Consider the following 21269-nt stretch of genomic DNA (forward strand, 5'->3'; position numbering starts at 1 on the left):
TCCAAGCGGAAGCAAAGATACAAAGCTTGGACAACCGAGGACGAATCAAGACTATTCCAAGTGATGGCATTTAACCATGGGCAACCAGCCATGACTATTGCAAGTGCATTTGAAGTGGAGATTGGCCCTGGGAGATATACATTTCAAAGGGTTTGTGGCAGACATGGTCTCATATGCCAACAGCTTTTGACAATAGCACAAAAGGGAACCAACAAGACAACATAGGCATCTACCATGCAAGCACGTTACATTCTTGCCACAATGGCAAGAGGGACCGTGGCTCTGCTATTGCGAGAGGAGACAAAAAACAAAAGAACTACTTGGCCAAAGTCAAAGACACACCAAGCTACGAGTGTGCATGTTGTGGCTGCCTCACATTCAAGACAAAGCTGAAACTTGCCAAATACTTCCACAAGGACTTTATGAAACAAAACATTCTTTGGGCGGACATGAGCACAACCGATCAAGTTTTTTTATGCTCCCTTTGATATGGCCACATTAGTGTAAGTACAACACCAAAACTCCAAGTAAAATGATCATACTTGCACCCAAAATAAACACAGTCGCAACTCTGAACAAGATTGAGGAGAGACTCATCTCAATACGAATACCGTTTGTGCAATATCTACTAAGCAACCCACTATACAAAGAAAACAATGTTTGAGTAAACACATTGTGGTTGGAGCACATCAAAAAACAGTAAGAGTCCGAGGCCAGTAATGATTCATCTGAGCTAGAAGGCCACAACAAGGAGGCCAATGAAAATGTGGATACAGACAGGCTAGTGCATAGTATCTACACAATGCAACAAGTAGTGGACTACGAGGATAAAATTATTAACATCGCCCCATCAGAGGGTTTTTTCCCATTAGGGATACTTTACAATGAGCACTACCAAGAGCTGGCGTTTCCCTCCATTTTCTATCGGCAAAAGAGAAACTATGGACACACAACCAAAGAACATACCATGACATTGTCATGTGTGAGCTCAGGCACAAGGACCAACGCTTTGTGCTGTGTATCGAAAACTTGTTCTTTAAACAATGAAACTCTTGGTCCAACAAATTGTGTCCTTGAACTGGGTTAGAATGCACAAGGGCCAACTACAAGGAGTCTACATACATGCACAGAGAATGCTCATCGACACGAACATTGAGCAAATGTTGCATTCAAAAATTGGCTATCGAGACTTTGTTTGCCTATGAACTTTAGCCGATTACAAGCGAAGGCTAAAGCAAAATTTGTTCACAATGCTCCGGCAATTAGGGCCTCCAACATTCTTTATTGCATTCTCTACAGTAGAAAAGTGATGGGAGCCATTGGCATCGTGCTTGCACAAACTCAGTCAGGTCCAAAGCATTGAGCACAATGAGGAAGGCGAGCATGACCTACAAAAGCTTATGCGCACAAATCCAGTAACGACAGTGCAGTACTATGCGCACAAATTCTATGCTATGAAGACAGTGCTCAGGAAAGATGATAGCGTACTAGGGCCCATAGAGGATTTTGTTTTCGTCACCGAATTTCAAAATAGAGGAAGCCAGCATGACCATGGGCTAATATGGGGAAGGGGTGCGCCCACCTACACTGGCGATAATGCGGATGCCATACATGATTTTGTGGACAGCAACATTTCCACAAACTCATCCATGCTGCTGATGCATTTGAGAGACCTCCAAACTCACAAGCACCACAAAACATGCACCAAAAAAAACAAGACATGCTACTTCGGATTTCCCCAGCCACCTATAGACTGCACCCAAGTGCTTCTCCCCTTGGAGGATGTGCATGACGCTGCCAAGCACAAGGCAAACTCTAAGAAATTTTTAGCCTTTCTTGGAAGCTTGGACGTGCAAGCACTTGAGCTCGAGGTTTTTTTCAAAACTTTAGGGTTAACATACGCAAAATATGTCCTTGCCTTGCGAAGCACCATTGCAGAGCCAACTATATTCCTACACAGAGATCCAAAGAATATTTAGACAAACAACTTCAATCAGAAAATCTCAACCTTATGGGGGGCAAATACAGATGTGCAATTTGTAATGAACTCGCATGGGGTAGCCTCATAATACACATCATACATAACAAAGATTGACAAAGAAATGAACAGTGCAGTGAAAGAAGCAATTAAGCACATCACCGAAAATAAGTTGCTTGCAAACGAGCGTATTAGGAAAGTGGGGAGTGCCATTCTCAACACGCAACATATCAACATGTAACAAGCTGTGTACCTGTCCCTGTCACTGCCCCTCACAAGTGCAACAAGAGAATTACATAAACACAAGTGCACCAGAGGAGCACACACTTTTGCTAAAAAGACAAATCTAGCTCCAGAAATTGGAGCCAAGGAGCACTAATGTTTTTTTTGACAGCATTGCCAACTATGTTAAGTGCTCATCCATTTGGGAAAAATTTTGCCTCGCATCCTTTGCAAGCAAAATCAACACCCAGAAAGGGCACGAGCGAAAACAAAAAATGGGCAAAGATAATAAGGTTTAATGATTACAACATGCACACAAAGCCTGAGGAACACTACAGAGAGAAATGTTTGTTGTTCCTACCTTTTGGAAAGGCAGAGCATGTACTCAATGCCATACACACAACATGGCACAACATGCACACTGCGTGCATTTACACCATCATGCAGAACGAGCTTTTGTTTACAAAAAGAGGAGCATTTGGAGATATAGCATGTCTAGCAAAACTAATGATACCTGTGCTTCATTAGAGACAACATGTTCAATGGAAAAAAGTGACAAGTTTGACTTGCAACAAGAAATGTGCAAGGCAGACAACATGAGGCCTCAAGCAAACATACAGCATCGAACGATCAACCTCCTGGAAAACAAAGCATACTACCAAATGTATCGCTAGACAAACATCGAACATCATGCAATTATTGATGACATCCTAAAAAAAAGATTGTGACCAAACAAAAGCTTCAAAATATTTGTATCAGGTCAGGCAAGACATTTGCAAGGATGCTCCTAGTGCAAGCATTACTACGGCTATACTCACATAAAGACACCATAGAACCAGAGCTTCCAAGAGCTCTGTTGTTGGCGTATACTAGAAAAGCTACCAAAGGCATAGGGCAGAGCATGATCCATGCGGCACTTCACATACCTCTCCTAGCAAGCACCTACATAGCCCTTTTAGCAAACAAGCTCCAGACATTGTCAGCTTTATATAAGAACGTTGAGTTAACGGTCATCGACGAGGTTTCAATGGTGGTACAAACATGTTCATGTTGGTGGATATGGGCATGAGAGAAATAAAGCACAAGCATGGTGAGCCATTTGGAGGGGTGGACTTAAGTTTTTGTGGGGATTCTGCTAAGCAAGCCCCATTAAAGACTCATGGGTATTCTCCAAGCCACCTACAAGCAGTTCATTGCTAGGGTCATGCTGGAGAACAAGAATAAAATACTATGAACTAAACCTACCAATGAGACAAACAAATGCACCATTTCTCCAAATGCTAAACAAGTTCTGTGTGTCTTCAGAAACAAAGGAAGAGCTTGAGGATTTTAACAAAGGCTATGTTCGACTTGTTCACCTCACCTTTTTTACACGAATGTAGCCAAAGACGAGCACAACAAATTGAGAGTTCGATTCATTTGAGGGGAATGCACACATTTTGATGGTGATTGATCACAAGCATAGGACATGTAGCAAGCGGGTCAACATCCCCATAGACCAAGGAAAATAGGAGGCTTGCATAAACACCTAACCCTCAAACTCGGCATGATTGTGGAAATATGTTCAAGCAATTTCGATATCAAGGATGGAATAGTGAACGGTGCAGATGCAGTATTTAAATGGTCAAACACAACAACCAAGCCCCCAATTGCATGGGTTGAACTAGCTGACAAGATAGTTGGAGAGAGAGCCCATGCAAATTTAAAAAGAAAGGCTTGGGCAATGCACCAAATACATGGACACCGGTGCTGCAAATAACAAGGGAGTTCTAAATAGGCAATAGCTGCATGAACAGTGGAACCAGGACATAGTTTCCCATCTAGCCTGCATCGGCAAGAACAATTCACCATTCACAAGGGCTAATGTTGGATAGTGTAGCGTTCAACCCTACCGGCATAAAGACACATGGGCTTGTATACACAGGTTGTGAGGGACCTAGACAACCTTTACCTACTTGCACCAATAAAACAAGAGAACATAAAGGTGGACCGAAGGGTGTTGCAAGAAATCCAACGTCTTTGGAGTGAATGCCTATGGGTCCTTGAAGACAACCACATATGGAGCGACGACATTCCAACGGAGACCATGATTAGATTAAACACAAGGGGGGCGTTTAGCCACAAAGAGGACATACTACAATGCCCATACATCAAAAAAGCAAAAATTGTATGTTTGCAAGGAGCACACAGAAGGTGTGATGGCGAGTTGCAATTGCCTAACATGAAAAGCATTGAAACGACAAAAGGTTTGGGGCTGGTACCATATTTCCATGTATCTACCAATCTTAAATATGTAGAGACATATTACAAGAATGGAATGGTATCCATACTCACAGTTCTTGAAACAAATCAGGGAAAAGAATATGCAATACAATATGTGTACAAGTCCCCACATGCAACAGGTAAAAGCCTCATGGAAATGCTTCAACATTTCCAAGAGAAAACAGGGCTCCTAGAACATAGGTGCATCGTCGGTGACTTTAACATTGACTACAAAATCGAAACCATAAGAAATAGAAGACTAGATGCATACATGTCAACAAACAACATGGAGCAACTTGTGGTTCAACCAACAACAATCCATGGCACAAACTTGGACCACATTTGGACGACATCACTATGCACGCAAACACTGGCACAAAATTTATTTACTGGTCGGACCATTCATTGGCGCACACAACATTTCTATAAGAGATGGATTCTCGCAACATAAGGCAGCAGGCCAAAGGAATCGTGTTCAACCTTTTTTATATAAGCCCAAAATACTGTCCCAAAAAAAATACTAGTAGCATGTGCATCAATCGTAAGAAACATATAATATAACTTTTGAGATCTCCAATCATTGTCTAAAATTGGTTAAAGTTCCATTCTTGTTGAGCTCTTTTTATTGTTTCTAATATTTTCCTCCTCAACAAATGCATCAAGGTAATCTTCATTGGGACAAGAAGGGTCATTCTAAATTTCCACACATTGGTAGATGTGAATGCCAAAATGTCAAATATCCCATGGGACAACTCAAGATCATTTGAACCATATAAGAAAATGCAACACCTCATATATTTAAAGGACATCAAAAGCTAGATAAGACTGAACAAAATGTCAAATATCCATGGGACAACTCAAGCATTCTTAACCACAAAAGAAGATGAAAACAATTCATATATTAATGGAAGTCAAAAGCTCTCCACCAACCAAGACTATATGGCCACATAAATTTCAAAACCCTCATGCCATATGGGACCCGACCCTTTTGATCAATCTAAAAGAAATCTAGAACCTCCTAAATTATGAAATAACATTGTTGAAATTAGTGGTCTAGGGTCAACATAAAAAGTTCAAAGATATTCAAGACCAAAGCATGAAAATGGAACGCTCAAATGTAAGCCTATCACTCATATTGTAGACTTGTAGGAAGAAGACCCACGATATTTTCATGAAGGGCCTACTATTATTGAGCATTGGCTAGTTATTCACTATCAAGTTCTTCATTAAAACTCTATGGTTAAACATACCAAGGAAGTCCTGGATTAGCTTGGACATAAGAGAAATCATGGTCGAATTTGGTTCCTATGGGTCCTATGAGCAACCTCCCCAAGAAGGGATTCTTCCATTCTTTTACAAGCAAGGGACTAAAAGCCTCTTATTAACGACTTATTATAACAAGAATGAATAAGTGTATTCCACGGACACTGCCTCTTAATGTAGTGATAAGCAGTACTTTTGGATGCAAACTCTAGGATGCAAAGAGGAAGCAAACGATTTTTTAGTGCATTTGGCTTTTAAGAAGGTAATTCTAATTTGAATTCTCCATAAGAAATAATCCAACTCAATTAACGGCTTAAGAGGATTACACGTGGAAATTCCCATAGCAAGAATCGAGGTTTCGACTATAGAAATGCCTTGACTCTCGTCCACTATAGCCCAAGAAAAAAAAACCCATGGAAATTCTCAAAGAATTCTCCACAAAAGAAGTGCTCCCACGAGTGTAGTGATGCCTCCAATATAGCACAACCTCTAAGGAGGTAGTGCTATAATAACTGAGTTGAGTAGAGCGATATCAAAGTGAGAGATATCATAACAATCACTAAAGTTGAGTAGAAGCCCAACTCAACTAACTACTAAAAAGTTTTAACCATGCAAACTCACAAAGGATTATCCACTAAAGGAGTGGCTCCACTAGTGTAGCAATGTCTCCAATATAGCACAACCTTCTTATACCCTGCCTCCAATATAGCACAACCTCCTTATCCACGACTGTGGCCATGCCTCCAATATATAGCAATGCCTCCAATATAGCACAACCTCTCCTTATCCACGAGTGTAGCCAAGCCTCCAATATAGCACAACCTCTAAATAATTACTCAGGTCAGAGATATCATCTATGCTCCTATCTCCCTTCAACGGCAGAAAGGACGGCCATCTCCGTATTGGGTCTTGAGCTTGAAGAGGATGAACGAGCTCTGGAGAGATTAGATTGTTTCCCGGAAAGTGTGGACGAAGTCCACCATCGTTTAGACAGAGAAGAAGAAGAAGAAGATGGTCTTCTATCTGTTGTCATCCGATACGAATTGCTCCTTAGAACGAACACCAGCTGGCTTTGGAGCTTCGCCAGCTCCCCCTCCGATGTATTCATGGCCTCCCCTCCCTCCAACATCCGCACCACTCGCTCCATCGATGGCCTTCCCGCTGGATCCTCCACCACACACAGAAATGCTATGCTCAACATCCTCCTCAGCTGCCCTTCCACAGCCTCCTCCTCCTCCAACTTTGCATCCGTCAACCCCCTCGTACAATCTTCGTTTCCCTGCAATAGCTTCCTGAACGCCCACTGTGGATAGTAGATCTTCTCAATCTCCTCCTCCTCATGATTCAAGTTCTTCCTCCCGCTTACTATCTCCATCAGTAGCATCCCGAAGCTGAACACATCGCACTTCGTGTCGATCACCCCTTCCTTCAGCCACTCCGGCGCTAAATAGCCCGGCGTTCCCCTCATCGTTGTTGCCACTTGAGGAGAATCTGTTCTTCCTATCAGCCGTGACAGGCCCATATCTGCAACCTTGGGGACGAAATCCCTGTCCAGAAGAATGTTTTGAGGCTTCACGTCCAGATGGATAATCCTCTCCCTGCAGTCATCGTGCAAGTACGCTAGACCTCGAGCTACGCCGAGTGCTATCTTGCACCGGAGTTCCCAGCTTAAGGGATCTTTGGGGCCAGCCTGCTTATTGAAAAGCCACTGATCCAGAGATCCGTTTTCCATGTATTCATATACGAGAAGCCTATGATTTCCTTGCACGCAGAAACCGAGCAGACGTAGAATATTGAAGTGATGTATTGCTCCCATGATTGCAACCTCCGATCGAAATTCCTTGTTCCCTTGTCTCATACCCTCGAGCTGCTTCACGGCTACTCTCGTATTGTTCGCCAGCGTTCCCTCATATACTGTGCCGAAGCCGCCCTTTCCCAACGTCCTTGAGAATCCGTTAGTGACTTCTTGCAATTCGTTGTAAGAGAATCTAGTTGGCAGTCCCGGAATAGCATCAAGAAATGCATCTTCCTCCTCCTCCTCCTCCTCCTCTGCTCTACCCGCTAATTTTCTGCCGACGAAAAAGACTAGACAACATAAGACAATTAAAACTGTTACCGAAGATGTCGTTGTGGCTATGATGGTCCGAACATGAGATTTGGATACCTGCGCCTGGCCTTTTTCCGGAGCGTTTCCAACTTTCAGATACGCCACATAGCTGCCTTGATCCACCGTCTGGAGGCTCCCAATCTTGTCATCAACAAGAAAGCATGTCTTGTTCAAGTCATGCCAAAGAGCAGCCATGCAAGAACAATCCTGACTACAAGTTCCTTGGCAGTTCTGTTCCGTTGGCAAATTTTGACCTGGCAAGTATCTATTTGAGAAGTAATCAATGCCAGAGATTCTCTTAAATGTATAGTTGGAGGTACAATCAAATGGTTGATCAGGGCTGCAACCTTTGGAGGAATCAGAACTGTTATTTGCAACGAACCCGTCGGGACAGCTGCACTGAGGGCCAGATGAGCACAGCCCATATGAGCCGCAAACTCTAGGGAGAAGGCACGAATCCTCGTTCAACGCATCAAACGTCTGCACCTCTGCTGTATACGATAGGTAGTAGGCGATCAACTTACCGTCCCAACCGAGCCTTAGGAAAATGCTATCAGCATGGTTAGCAACAATGCCTGAAGCATAGTCAACAAATGGTTGAGATACTCGCCCAGAGTACCCAGTTTCGTTCTCGATGGCGCAAAACTGGGGGAAAGATGAATTATCGGAAACGTTGGAAGTAACTTTTGTATCCCAGAGAACGAGGGAATCGTATTTTGTCAATTGGGCTTGGATCAGGCTCTTGCATCTGTGCATCACTGAAAAGGTGTCGTTCTGCCCGTAGAATCCCCAGATCCAGTAAGGTTGAGGTTCCGAAAAGAAGCTGTCGTAAAGAGCCAGCCCGCCAGGCTCCATAACAAGGCTGTAAGAACCATTTGAGGGATCCGTCGGGGACTTCCAGCCGACAAGCTCCATTCCCGGCTGAAGGATCTGGTTTGCGGTAAGTGTATCGGTGGGGTAATCGACGCTCTGCCACACCTGCACCCCGTTGTTGTCGTAGAGAGCCAGGTTTGCGGGGCTGAGCTTGAGCTCCATGCCTTGGACGTTCATGTTGGCTGTGCGAGTGGACCAAGCGAGGGTGCCATCGCCGCTACGGAGCTGGAGGTCACCGCTTCCTAAAAGCGAGAGGGTCGCGCCCTGGCCAACGATGGGCGAGTTGCGGTTGGCTGTCCAAGCGATGAAGCCATCGCCAGTGAGGGTATAGACAATGACATAGATGCAGAGATAGAAAGTGTGATTACCATCGAAGGAGACGAAGGCGAGGTAGGTTGCGAGGCCGGAGGTGGAGGCATTGTCTTTGGAGCCCTGGAAGGCAAGGAAAGCTTGGGCAAAGTTATACTTGGAGAGGGAAGCGAAGGGGACGGAGGGGGGGTTATTGAGGGGCTGGAAGGTGAAGGCATGGTTGAGGGACCAGGATTCAGCAAGGGAAGGGAGGAGGAAGTGGCGATGGAGGAGGAGGAGGAGGAGGGAGAGCTTGAGCAAGAGAGCTTGAGCTGCGGGAGCTTGCATGGCCGAAGGAGACGAAGACGACGATGTACATGTACCTTCTTAATACTAAGGCCCTTTCAACTTTGCTCCATTTAGTCAAGGTCACCACTCCGAGGATTAAAACTCTTTTTCTGAATTTCAACATGTAGCTTTCAAAAATAATTAACTCCAATTGCTTCCACTTTGTGCATGATAATATGGCGCTCAATCATGTATTAAAACTCTTTTTCTGAATTTCAACATGTAATTTTAAAATTATTAACTTAGTTGTAGATCACGTCCTCTAAGGAGAGAGTGCTTTAAAAAAAGGAAAGACTATGATTGAACACTCATTTTAGAGGCCTCATGACCTTGACTACTTGGTGGAAAGGGCTAACAAAATCCCTATAAAGATGCTACAAAAACTTGCCTATTAAGACTCTTTTTCTGAATTTCAACATATAATTTTAAAAATGTTAACTTCGTTCCTCTAAGGAGAGAGTGCTTTAAAGATTGATGATTTAATAGTCATTTTCGAGGCCTTGTTACCTTGACTACGTGGTGCAAAGGGCTAACAAAATCGTTAAAAAGATGCTACAAAAACTTGCCTATTAATTACCCAAAAATCAATTTGCATCCAAAAGCTCTAGCTTTACCACTGCAGTGCCCACGTGCACACGTGACTTATTTTTTTAACGAGAAAATGTGCATTGGTAAGAAAAGATTACAAATTAAAGATAAGACTAGGTACTCTGAGAGAGCACTTCGTGGAGCTTTCCTCCTAGTCGAAAAACTTCATCACACTTTGGCAAAATATTCAAGTACATCATTTTGCATCTGCAAGATAAGATCCGGAGGGAGCAAGGCATGTCGAAAAGCTATGTGATTTCTGCAAGTCCAAATATGTTGCATAACAAGGGCTCTCACAATCTCCCAAATCTTAGCGTGCGCACATTGAAAACCTCCAATGAGATGGCGAAAGGTGGCTATGTGTGTTCAAAAGGTGGCTATGTGTGTTCAGATGGTCAGGTGCCTCTTTCTAGTCTAATCTAAGTCAGAGATATTGTAACTCATGGGCAAGATAGGAGGAATCTCATCTGTCTTGGTAGGCCCTCCCAGCCCACATTGATCTACCAATCATTATGCCAAAAATTTACAGTCATGAAGTTTTAGAAAGTGGTTCATGTGAACGGCTACACCATCGAACCTGGGTATTTACATTGCAAGCAAGCAGACATCCATGGAAAAGAGCTCTGTTGGGCACCGGTTTGTGTGAGGGCCAGCCTTAAAATTTGTAGGTGCAGCTTATCAAAACGATTGATGACCGTCCAATCATCAATCTTTTGCAAAGTAAGAATTCACATGCATGACTTGTTAACATCAATCATCAGCCTCAAAAATTTTCGAGAATGTATGAGCATGTTCTAGCTCGATGCACACCTAGCAAATCTGAGTAGGTGTTGGTGAATTTAGGCATACGTTCCCACGTACATTGTGCTAGCTTGCAATTCTTTGATGTGAGAGTGAGGAGACCTACTCCAAACCTCTGTAGTAGGTCGTTAATCAATTGAATAAGTTTGTACCTGCAAACTTTGAGGGATGTAGAAGAAACCAACTACGTTTCTTTTCAATGCTCCTCACTTTTCAACTCAGGGGGTGCACTACTATAAGAAACCCTATGTATCACGTGTGTTCAAGGGGTATTTAAAAAACTCCTCAACTAAAATTTCCCCCCCCAATAAAATCACCCCTCTTTACTATTGACCCCTCCTTTTGAATGCACGTGGTACACTAAAATTTGTAAGGTAGACCCCTTGAGCTTTCCAAGCTATTCGGCCTCATCTTAATGATGGACCCCCCCAATTCTAAAACCATGGGACATGGTTTATGGTCAAAAATATTATGAATAGCAATACATAGGTGCCTTGCCTTCAAGAACTCTCCCTCTTTCACAAATTCTAAAACCCAAATAGATTTCCTCTCCAAATCTCTCTCACAAGCAATGCTCAATGAAATCCCAAATGGACTCAAAAGAGATGAACGGAACTTCAACTCTCAATCATGGAATTTTCCTCAAGAAAAAAATGAACATATCACACTCATCTTGTAGATCTCATTCCCCTCTCTGACAAGGATGGAAAAATCTCTCACATGAATGGAATTCTCTCTTTCATCAACAACGGAATGAGGATGCTCACTCAATCTCGATCTATCACTCTCTCTCACATGAATCGCAATGCCTCAGCGGAAGGCAAGGGAGCTCTGATACCATGTTAAAAGCGAGAGATCAAAGAGGATCAAAGGGAATATCCATGCTAAAGAATTATCCAATGATGTGAATTAATTATATGGCACTAGCATAGACCAAAGGCTAGTTGGAAAATAAAAGTGTGTGTTTAGATTAAAAAATCCCATCAATAATTGAGCCATACAATTAATTCCATATTAATTGGATAAAAACAAAAAAAAGAAAAAAATATGAGGAAAAAATATTTGAGACATCTATATATACCTTTGTAAGACTAGAATTTGAGACGTCTAATTTGAAAACTGCAACAACTAGAGTTTGCAAAAATTTCCACCAAAATTAATAATTTTTAATAATATTGAGTTTGACAAACACAATATTGTAAAAAGATGTTGAATCCTCAAGCATTCCACGGGTCCACTTACCTACCACCATTCAAGCAAACTAGGTGTTAGAACATCATAGTTACGTTTGGGTAGACAGGGTGCCTTTTTTTGCCGACTTGTTATCACTTGGTGTGTGGGATGGTTAAAAAGAGAGTATAAATGGGAGATTTCATGGGGGTACATAAAAAAATAATTCATGGTTGGGGGATATACATGTGTGTATATGTGTGTGCGTGCACATGCACATGCGTATGTATGTGTGTAAAAAAATAAGTGTCTATGTCTATGAGATACATTTACGTATCAAAATTATTGTCACATGTGTGTCGGGGGGTGGGGGGCCTTAAGGCTTTAAATCTAGTGGACTTTACTTAAGTTTTACATCCAAACATTTATTTAGCAACAACTTGGAAGTGGGTTAGCTTATAAAACAATGAGGAATTTCAGCTCTAAAAATACTCATAGTTATTGTACAATTTTAAGGCTTTAAATCTACGAGTAAATCTAATGGACTCTACTGAAATTTTACATCAAAACATTTCTTTCGAAACAACTTGTAAGTGGGGAAGCTTATGAAAATTTTAGGGATTTTAATTTTAAAAATACTCATAGTATAGTTATTGTATAATCTTAGCACTTAGAGTGAACAAAGACTATACCTATGGAAAGAATACCATTTTTAGAGAGAGAAATATATTTTTAAAGAGATGCAATCATTTTAGATAAGGAATACAAGTGTGGGTCTTAGGTTTCAAATCTAGTGGATTATACTCACCTTTTGGGTCAACGTTAGCTTAGGTGTAGCCAATCACGAAACTATTTTCGAGGCCATTTTGGGGCAGCGATGCAATGCACTTCTAGGTGAATATTTGAATTTTGCATGGACCCACGCTCTCGTCAAAATTTTCCTGATGTCATAAAGCGCACTAGCATAATAATGAGATGCAATCTATTTGTTCAGAACACCACATAGCTCGACACATGGCATCTCTGCACTGCTTCATGCAATGCAGTCTCTGGCCTATGCCGGTTGATCACTTATCATCGCTTAGCTTTTGTTGCAGTTTGCCACCTATCATTGGGCACACACCCATATAGATCATTAAAATTACAGATTGACTTAGAGAGACCACTGCGCTGGTTCTTGCCGTAATAATTAGATGCAATCTATCATTCTAAACACCATCACAGCTCTCTATCTCTGGCTTGACACCTATCATCATGCACCTTTTTGCTGCTTCTTTGCCCGTAGTCCATGCAAATCATAGGTTGGCTTAGAGAGACCACCACGTTGGTTTTTGGCATAATAATGAGATGCAATCTATCATTTTGAGCATCGCCTCAACGCAATCTTTGGCCTGATCACTCCAGAATTCAAGGTTGTCTTGGAGAGACCACCGCGCTGGTTCTTGGAGTTACAGCTCCGTTACCTATTTTTACGTGTATTATGAAAGCCAACATGTTGGTTCTTGGAGTTATATATTTGTGTACCAAGGAAAATGTATTTGGTTGTGCAACCAGGCAAAATGCAATTGACTATATGACCCTTGAGGGGTCCCCTCTAGAGGCCAGGCAAGGGCCATATTGACATGCCATTTCTGTCTAGTGGTATCCTGGATACTGTATAATGCACGTAGATATGGCCCTTGCCCCTAGAGGGGACCCCTCAAGGGCCGGGAACGAAGGGTCTCCACTAGTGCTAGCATTTCTTCTCCAGGTGACTGCAAACAATCACCTTATATGAGTGGGATCACAAAGCATCAAGGGGTGGTGGTACTAGGCATGCTGAAGATGAGTGGGTGAGCAGAAGATGAGCAGGAGAGCAGATGCAATGATGAGAGTTGCAGGAGGGAGCATGGAGCAAAGTAGAGCAGGGGAGGAAAAGAGCTAGAGGAGGGGTGTGGAGCAACTTTAGTAGCAGAGCATGGGCAGATCAGAGCAACGTAGTAAAATGCCAAATGCCACGGATCTTATATATATTATTAAGTTCGAGCCACCACGGTGGCTGGAGCCCAGGGTTCCATCCATATTAATTGTAGGCCACTGCGGTGGAATCCCCCAGATAGGCTAGTAATCATCAAGAAGATGCCATGTGGTACCACTTCGATGGCTGGTAATTAACTGCCAACCTGGTGGAATCTTAGCCATGACAGACGTGGCTGATGAGAGCCACCACCATCGGGCAGTAATTCTCATTGCCATGTCTAATCACTCATTACCATGCAATCTAGTTCTCTAATGAGCATGCGAACCCGATGAGTGGTAATTTTTACTGCACTCATAGTGATCATGCATGCTAAAGCGTGGTGGTGGGTGAGCGATGGCACAGTGGAATCGTAGCCACGATAGACATGGCTAATGATAGCCACCACCATCGGGCAGTAATTCCCACAAAAGTAAATCATGAAGCCTAATCACCTCTAATCCCTCATTACCATAATTTACTGCACTCATAGTAATCATGCATGCAAGGCCGGTGGTGGTAACTAGAAGTTGAGTAATTGCAGTGGCTGGTAATTAACTGACAGCTTGCTGGATCTTAGCCACCACCATAGATGTGGCTGGGAATCTTAGACGCCACCACCTCTAATCATTCATTACCATGCAAGTCAGTACTGCTGCCTTAAATTATTCAAAATTCAAGCCAACCACTGCGGTGGCTCTCACCTTGATAGTAGTTGCGCTACAACCACCATGGTGGCTCTCACCTTGACAATGTAGTCGGGCTATAAACCACTATTCCATTCCCTTAACCGTTTTTTCTTCTATCCCTCTCGAGCATTTCGTTCTCCCTTGCAATCTCAAGCCTCCACTATTCCATTTCCTTCACTGCTTCATCTTCTATCCCTCTCGACCATTTCTTTCTTCCTTGCACTCTTCTTGCAACTTCTATCCCCTCTCGTAATGGACCTTGCATAGTCCGAGAGCTCCTCACATAATCTTTCCTCCCCCTCTGCAGCACAGTGCGAGAGCCCCTCCTCCCTTGATCTTGAAATGATGACATATGGGATCCTCTCTCACTATTCAAAAGCCCAATTTGGATGCTCTCCAAAACTTCACCAGGATGGTGCAGGAGGTGAACGTGAAGGAGGGGCAACTAGTTTGTCAAGGTCAAAAGATTACCATCAATGAAAGCATGATTGAAAAGGCTCTAGGAAGTTTTAAAGGGAGTTCGCAAGCACACTTTTTCAAGAAGCAGTGGAAGAGACAGGATATTCTAGACATATACCTCAATACTCAGATTAGTAAAGATGGTGGAGTCAAGATTTCGAGCTTGCCAACAGACCTCCAAGATGTGCTAAAGAAGACCATTCACTTCTTTCCTAAATCGAGAGGAACCTACAAGTTTTGGCAGGTTCAAGCAGCGGTAGAGCAACTGAAAGGACATGATGTATCTTTCTCAAGGGCAATGTCTAAGAGCGTGTGAACCAACCTAAAAGAATTGCATGGATCGCAAATCCCAATTGTCATCTCAGTCCGCTAGAGTTGCAATGCCCCTGATGGCATCTACCCTCAAAGGAATTTTTGAGCAATACGAGAAGTAGATGTCTTAGAAAGTGACTTTTCTACAAGAGAAAGCCACCGATGCAGCAAAGGCAGCGCAACTTGAGAAAAGTCTCAGGGAAGGTGCAGAAGCCAAGGTAGAGGAGGCACAAGCGAGGGCCTTGTAGGCACAAGAGCAAGCTGAGGCCACTACAAAATTGGTCAACATGGAAAGGCATAGAAGAGAAGAAGTAGAGAAGTGCATGAAGGAGCTCCAAGATAGACTCGAAGAAGTGAGAAATGATGAGGACATGGCAGACAAGGAGCTAGAAAAGATGCGAAAGGACCTTGAAGACTAGAGAGCTGAAAAGGAGGGTCTTTACAAATGGCTCTCCATACCATGCATAACGCATTGAACATTGAAAAAGACCAGATGATGGAGGAGCTGAAAAGGGAGAATGTAGAAACCAGAAAGGTGATGTAGGAACTACGAGAGAGCTTCAAGCCCAGGAAGAATGGGGCAGAGAGTAGCTGGTGTTGTGGAGAAGACAACGTGGTAGCTTTCATTTGTACACTCAACAGTGGTGTGTAAAGAGAGAGAGAGAGAGAGCAGGGGGACAGAGATGATGAACTCGCTTGTTGTTGATCTTGTGCAGCTGCTATAGCTTCTCCAATTCCTTGGTCCTGATCTTGCCGTTCAGGTGGAGTTTGAGGTGGTATGATATCCTCCATTTCTTCATCTCTTTTTCTTCTTACTTTTATGGTGTCAAGTGCTTCTTGATCTTCCTTAGCATTTCTTTCCTCTTCTGATTGCCTTGTATCCATTGATGTTGGCATAGGTCTATTCCTTTGAATCATAGGCTGGCTTGATTCTCCTATTAACTCTTTAGGTTTCGTTGTGGCCTTGGCTACCATGTTGAATTAAGCATCCATCAATACGTGCGAACCAATGGGTTATGGATCTTTCCATGATGATCATCATGAACATGAGTGATCTCTTCATAATAGTACTCGGATCAGTTAGAGACCAGCTTCTTCAGGAGCTTCTCTAGCATGAAACATGCTATCTAGGTCAGGTGGCCATGGTGCCTCATTAGCAAGATCAAAGGAAGACATATTCCTAGCTTGATAAGATCTGGCCTAGTTATCTCATGGAAATAAATTCCATTATTGTGCTTCTTTTTGTCAATCTCCTCATTGATTAGCTCACCTAAATCCTTTTTCAAATTTTTGGTCCTTCTGAATTTTTCAGCCATTGGTGGAAACCCAAGTGCTTTTGTAATTGCATTAAGTGTCACCTTAAGATCCATCCAATCCGCTCCATGTCTGTCTCTTATATATGTCGTGTAGGTGTTTTATTAGCTGATCCTTGACATTTGGTAGCCCAAATGAGTGCGTCTTTTTTGAATCTTAGTTCTTGTTGAATTATTTTGACAGCCGTGAAGATGTGGAAGGACTTACTGATTATGGGAGTTGGTTTATTAGTAGGAGAAAACCTTGCATGCTCATATGGATTATGGGAGTTGGTTTATTAGCAAGAGAAGACTTTTCATGCTCTCATTTGGAAATGGTTAACCCTTAGTAACCTCTCACATAGGACTTATGTTTTATGATCTCAGGTGCAGGTTAGCATAAATTCCAATGGCAAGGACAAAGGCTACTGTTAGGAAGAAGGACATGGGTCCCCCGATAGCAAAATTGGCAACTTCTAGAGGACGGGATTCACATCCAAGAAAAGGGAAGCCAATGCATCTTCTCCAACAAGCAAAAAAGAGAACATTTACACAGAAGGTCAATACTTTAATGGGGCCCAAAAATCCATGGGATTGTGCATTCCCAAGGCTCCTTTTCAAAGGCTTGTTAGGGAAGTTTGTGATGATATGAACTTTATAGTCCTTGGATACTGGTGGCAAAGAACAGCTATTTGGGCATTACAGGTAGCTGCTGAGGACTTTTTCAAAGAGTTTTTCCAGGATACCTTTCTTCTTGTAGCCCACAGCCATAGGGTGACAATCATGGCAAAAGATATCACCACTTTAAAGATGGTGAGATGGAGATACAACAAACTCCTAAAGGCTACAGATATGACAGACATGAAGATGAGAGACATTTTTCTTATACCACCTGCTCGAACTCCAAAACAAGATGAGGTGGCTATAGAGGAAGTCACTCAAGTGACTCATGGAATAAAAACAGGAGCAAAAACAGCCTTCGAGGAGGTGCAGAGGAATAAATATAAGGAAACTAAGCGTCTTCATACCTCGTCTACTAATCTAGATACTGCAAAGCTAGAGCTACATGTTCTCGAGCATCTACATACACTGGGACCTATTGTAAGGACAAGTTTTGCAGATGCAGAGTCAATCAAAGAGTTTATCCTAATAGAAGATTGTCTCAAAGCAATCACAGACAGAGCAGGGCAAGTTACTGATATAGTTATCCTTGTAGGACTCAGGTAGGCTTTTCTTTTTATATATTGATTTAGACAACCACTTATTTTGAACACTATTTTGAATTCCTCTGTTGATTTGCAGCTTACTCAAAAAAAAATTACATGAGGAGATTCAAGGTATGGTTCATATTGTGGACCCACCTATCACCTTCAAAATGAGGGATCCCAGGGAGCCGGTGGACCAACTTGTGAAGTGGTTCACATATTGCAATTTTGAATCTGTGATCCTAATTATCATCCCTTACTATTCAAAGTAAGTGATTAGTAAGTACTTTGCATAAGGAGCTAGATTGTTATTTTCAATCCACAAATGGTAATCTTTACCGCATTTGTCAAATGAAGTCGACATTGGAGCTTAGCTTGTCTCCATCTACCATTAAAATGATGCTTCTGCTTCAATTCAGTTACAGATACTCATCCAGAGATCGATCTGTAAGTGAATTTTTGAATGCATAAAATAAGTATCGTAATTTTTAAAATAACAAAGTATTTATTTTGTAGAAAGATGTTCACACTCGCATATGCAACTTGCAATGGTCTGAAGATAATACTTTTGCAATTGATTTCTATGAAAAAATTTCACTTAATTGAACCGTTGCATTTGGACATAAGACATAAAATCCTTTGCCCTCTTAGTGCTTTTTAAAAATAAATTAGAATAATTTTATGCTTACAAGCGACTGGATGGTTCACAAACACCACAACAGTATGATGCCCACTCTTGTGGATCGAGGGTCCTTATAAACAGCAAGTACATTTTGGAGGCTTTGTTGTCAGGAGATACAGTGGAGGCAAGTACATTATTGATGCATTTAAAATTTATACATAACATAATATAACACAAAAATTGAAACTAAAGTTTTGTTTGCATTTCTGGAGCAGATGATAGAACAAAGCTATGATGAAGATCAATTTGTGTTAAACTTCAGAGCTAGGATAATCGTAGATCTCCTTAAATATGCATCCTCGTTACCACAAGAGAAAAGCATCGAGGAGGAAAGCTCTAAGAAATTAGATGAGGGACAGATCTCAAAAGTGATGGAAGACCTCACTCCAGAGAAGGATGAGGCTCCTTTGACAGGACTAAAGGATCATGAGGCCCGACCTCAAATGCCTACACAAGCCACTAAACTTGGACATGAACTTGGACATGAGGCCCCTCCTCTAGCCCCTCAAACTACTGAGCCTAGACCTGAGAATCATGAGCCTCTTCCCCATCCATTTACTGATGTTAAACCTGAGAATCCTTTACAAACTTTGGAGCCTCCTAGTTGCGTTGAGGCAAATTGTACTCTTGCAAGTTTGTAATGCGTAATGACGTTTTATGAAATTCATCTATATTCGAGACTCTAGTTTGTAATCCATAGAGCAAGAGTGAGAGCGAGAGATTGTCTGAGAACCATCAATTTGTTTAACAATATAATGTATAATGTATACTATGAAAATATCTCTACAATTGTATACTATGAAAATAATCATTTCATACATGTAATCATGAATTTTGAATTATCTAAATAATTCCATTTGGAATATCTCTACATAGAATTCTCTGTTCCCTTCGCTCCAATACCTGCCAACATGTAGTGTAAATCAATGATTCGTTCAATAATAAATAAAAAACATTGAGTCACATCAACTCTTTGTTTACCTTCTTGTTATTCAGAATGAATGAGAATCTTTCTGCAACACTACCCTCTGTCTCCACTTGAATGTCTTGGTGTAATTGAGTGAGTGTGCAACATTGTCTGAGTGATATAATTCCCATGAATAAATTGTCATTCTCATTAATGGTGATATCCAATGCTTCAACAAAAAGAGTTCAAATCTTGATCCATTGAAATTAATTGGTTCCCAATCATTCTACTACATTTATAATAAAATGTTAATATGAAAATTTGAGCGGCAATCATGTACTTCAGTTTAATGGAGTTGTGCACAACCTCACAGTATACTTGGTTGGATGTTATCATGTCCCAACCATAATCCAAGAAGTCAAGAATTCTTTCAGCACCATTTGTAGAGAAAGAGAGCATCGTCTTACGAATCTTGATAGAAAATTTATTGAATAGATCTACAAAGACTGTTATTGGCATGCAAATAGTTATTTTGTTGATTCTACTAGCAATCCCTGGCCGTAAGATTGTTCTACTTCTGAAAACAACTTGGTTCTATACGACTCTGTTACAACACCATGAGGAATTGGCCAATCAACGGTATTCCATGCTAGAAGAGCTAGTTTCTTCAACACACCATGGGTGTTGGCTTTATCCAATAGTTGGTAAAAATGATCATAGAAAAAGACTCCTGAATGAGCTAACTGTGCTGCCGATATACCTTGATATTGCAACTCTCCTGTGGACCCATCGAACACATCCATGAATCCTAAAATGCATTCGGTAGGTTGCGTGCTGCTCATAAGATGAAGGATATAACTCTGAAAATAAAAATAAAGACATTGAGGTTCAGGAAATTCTTTGATTATGAAATAAAAATTTTCAATGAAGTCACTTACAATTTGGCCACTGTTGTGGAAGATAAGTTGGATAATTCTCTTGCAACACAAGCTCTCTATGCATGTACACATGTTGAACCAATATTTCCTTTATTGATTTTGAGTTGATTTCATCCCCTCCTTGGTTCTAAAACCTTTCACCCTACCCTTCCAAGATGCTAGAAAGAGATTACTTGAATGTGGCTTCTTCCTTCTGTTTGGTTGCATGAGTACCCAACTTCCTTTTGATATAGTTAGTCTTTGCCACCAGGAGCCATCCTGTGTAACCTTGTTGGCTACATCGATAGAAGATATAGAGGAAAGAGGTCGACGACTGAGGGAGGTCACGTCTATAGCTTCGTCCTCAATAGTTTGATCAACACGACGTTTGGCACAAGAAGGGTTCTGATTATCGATGCATGCCATTAAGACTAGTATTAAACATTTTAGGATTAAACATTTTCTCTTTCCCAGTACCCACCGACCTAGCAACCTCTTTGATCACCTTGGAAATACTCTTTGCGATGGCCGATTGAGGAGGGCCAAGCCCTTAGTCCTAACCAAATCTTCTCAGGTGTCTTCCTCCTAAGGTTTCTCTTCCAGGAGGCACGTCCTGTGATTTGCATCTGGCAAGTCTCATCACCATGCAAGGTGTCCTGCAGTGTCTCCAAACTTTGTGTAACAATTGTGACTGGGCTTGGCTCAACCACTTCCTTAGCCGAGTCTGTGGAGGCTTCATGCATAGGCTCAACACACTAAGTAGGCTTTTCACTAATCTCGACCAACTTGAATTTTCCTTTCTTACCCACCACCCTCCATGGTTCAACTGGATGCTTGTTGTCCCCCACCAATCCATGATCGCCTTCACTCACGGTTGGTCGAGTTGACACGATTGTTTGGTTAACATTTG

The 21269-nt window shown here is 41.9% G+C and overlaps 1 protein-coding gene across 1 annotated transcript; it reads right to left on the minus strand.

Annotated features, from left to right (window-relative positions):
- Positions 1–6130: 6130 nt before the first annotated feature.
- LOC147895231 (G-type lectin S-receptor-like serine/threonine-protein kinase SD2-5) lies at positions 6131–9341 on the minus strand. The gene has a single exon (XM_087383431.1). The coding sequence runs from the start codon at positions 9339–9341 to the stop codon at positions 6588–6590; it is 2754 nt and encodes a 917-aa protein (XP_087239557.1). The 3' UTR covers positions 6131–6587.
- Positions 9342–21269: the final 11928 nt, after the last annotated feature.

The sequence above is a fragment of the Dipteris shenzhenensis genome, chromosome 13 (assembly GCF_047967505.1).
Source record: "Dipteris shenzhenensis isolate YYH24624 ecotype China chromosome 13, Dip_SZ_1.0, whole genome shotgun sequence".
In the NCBI taxonomy this organism is placed as follows: Eukaryota; Viridiplantae; Streptophyta; class Polypodiopsida; order Gleicheniales; family Dipteridaceae; genus Dipteris; species Dipteris shenzhenensis.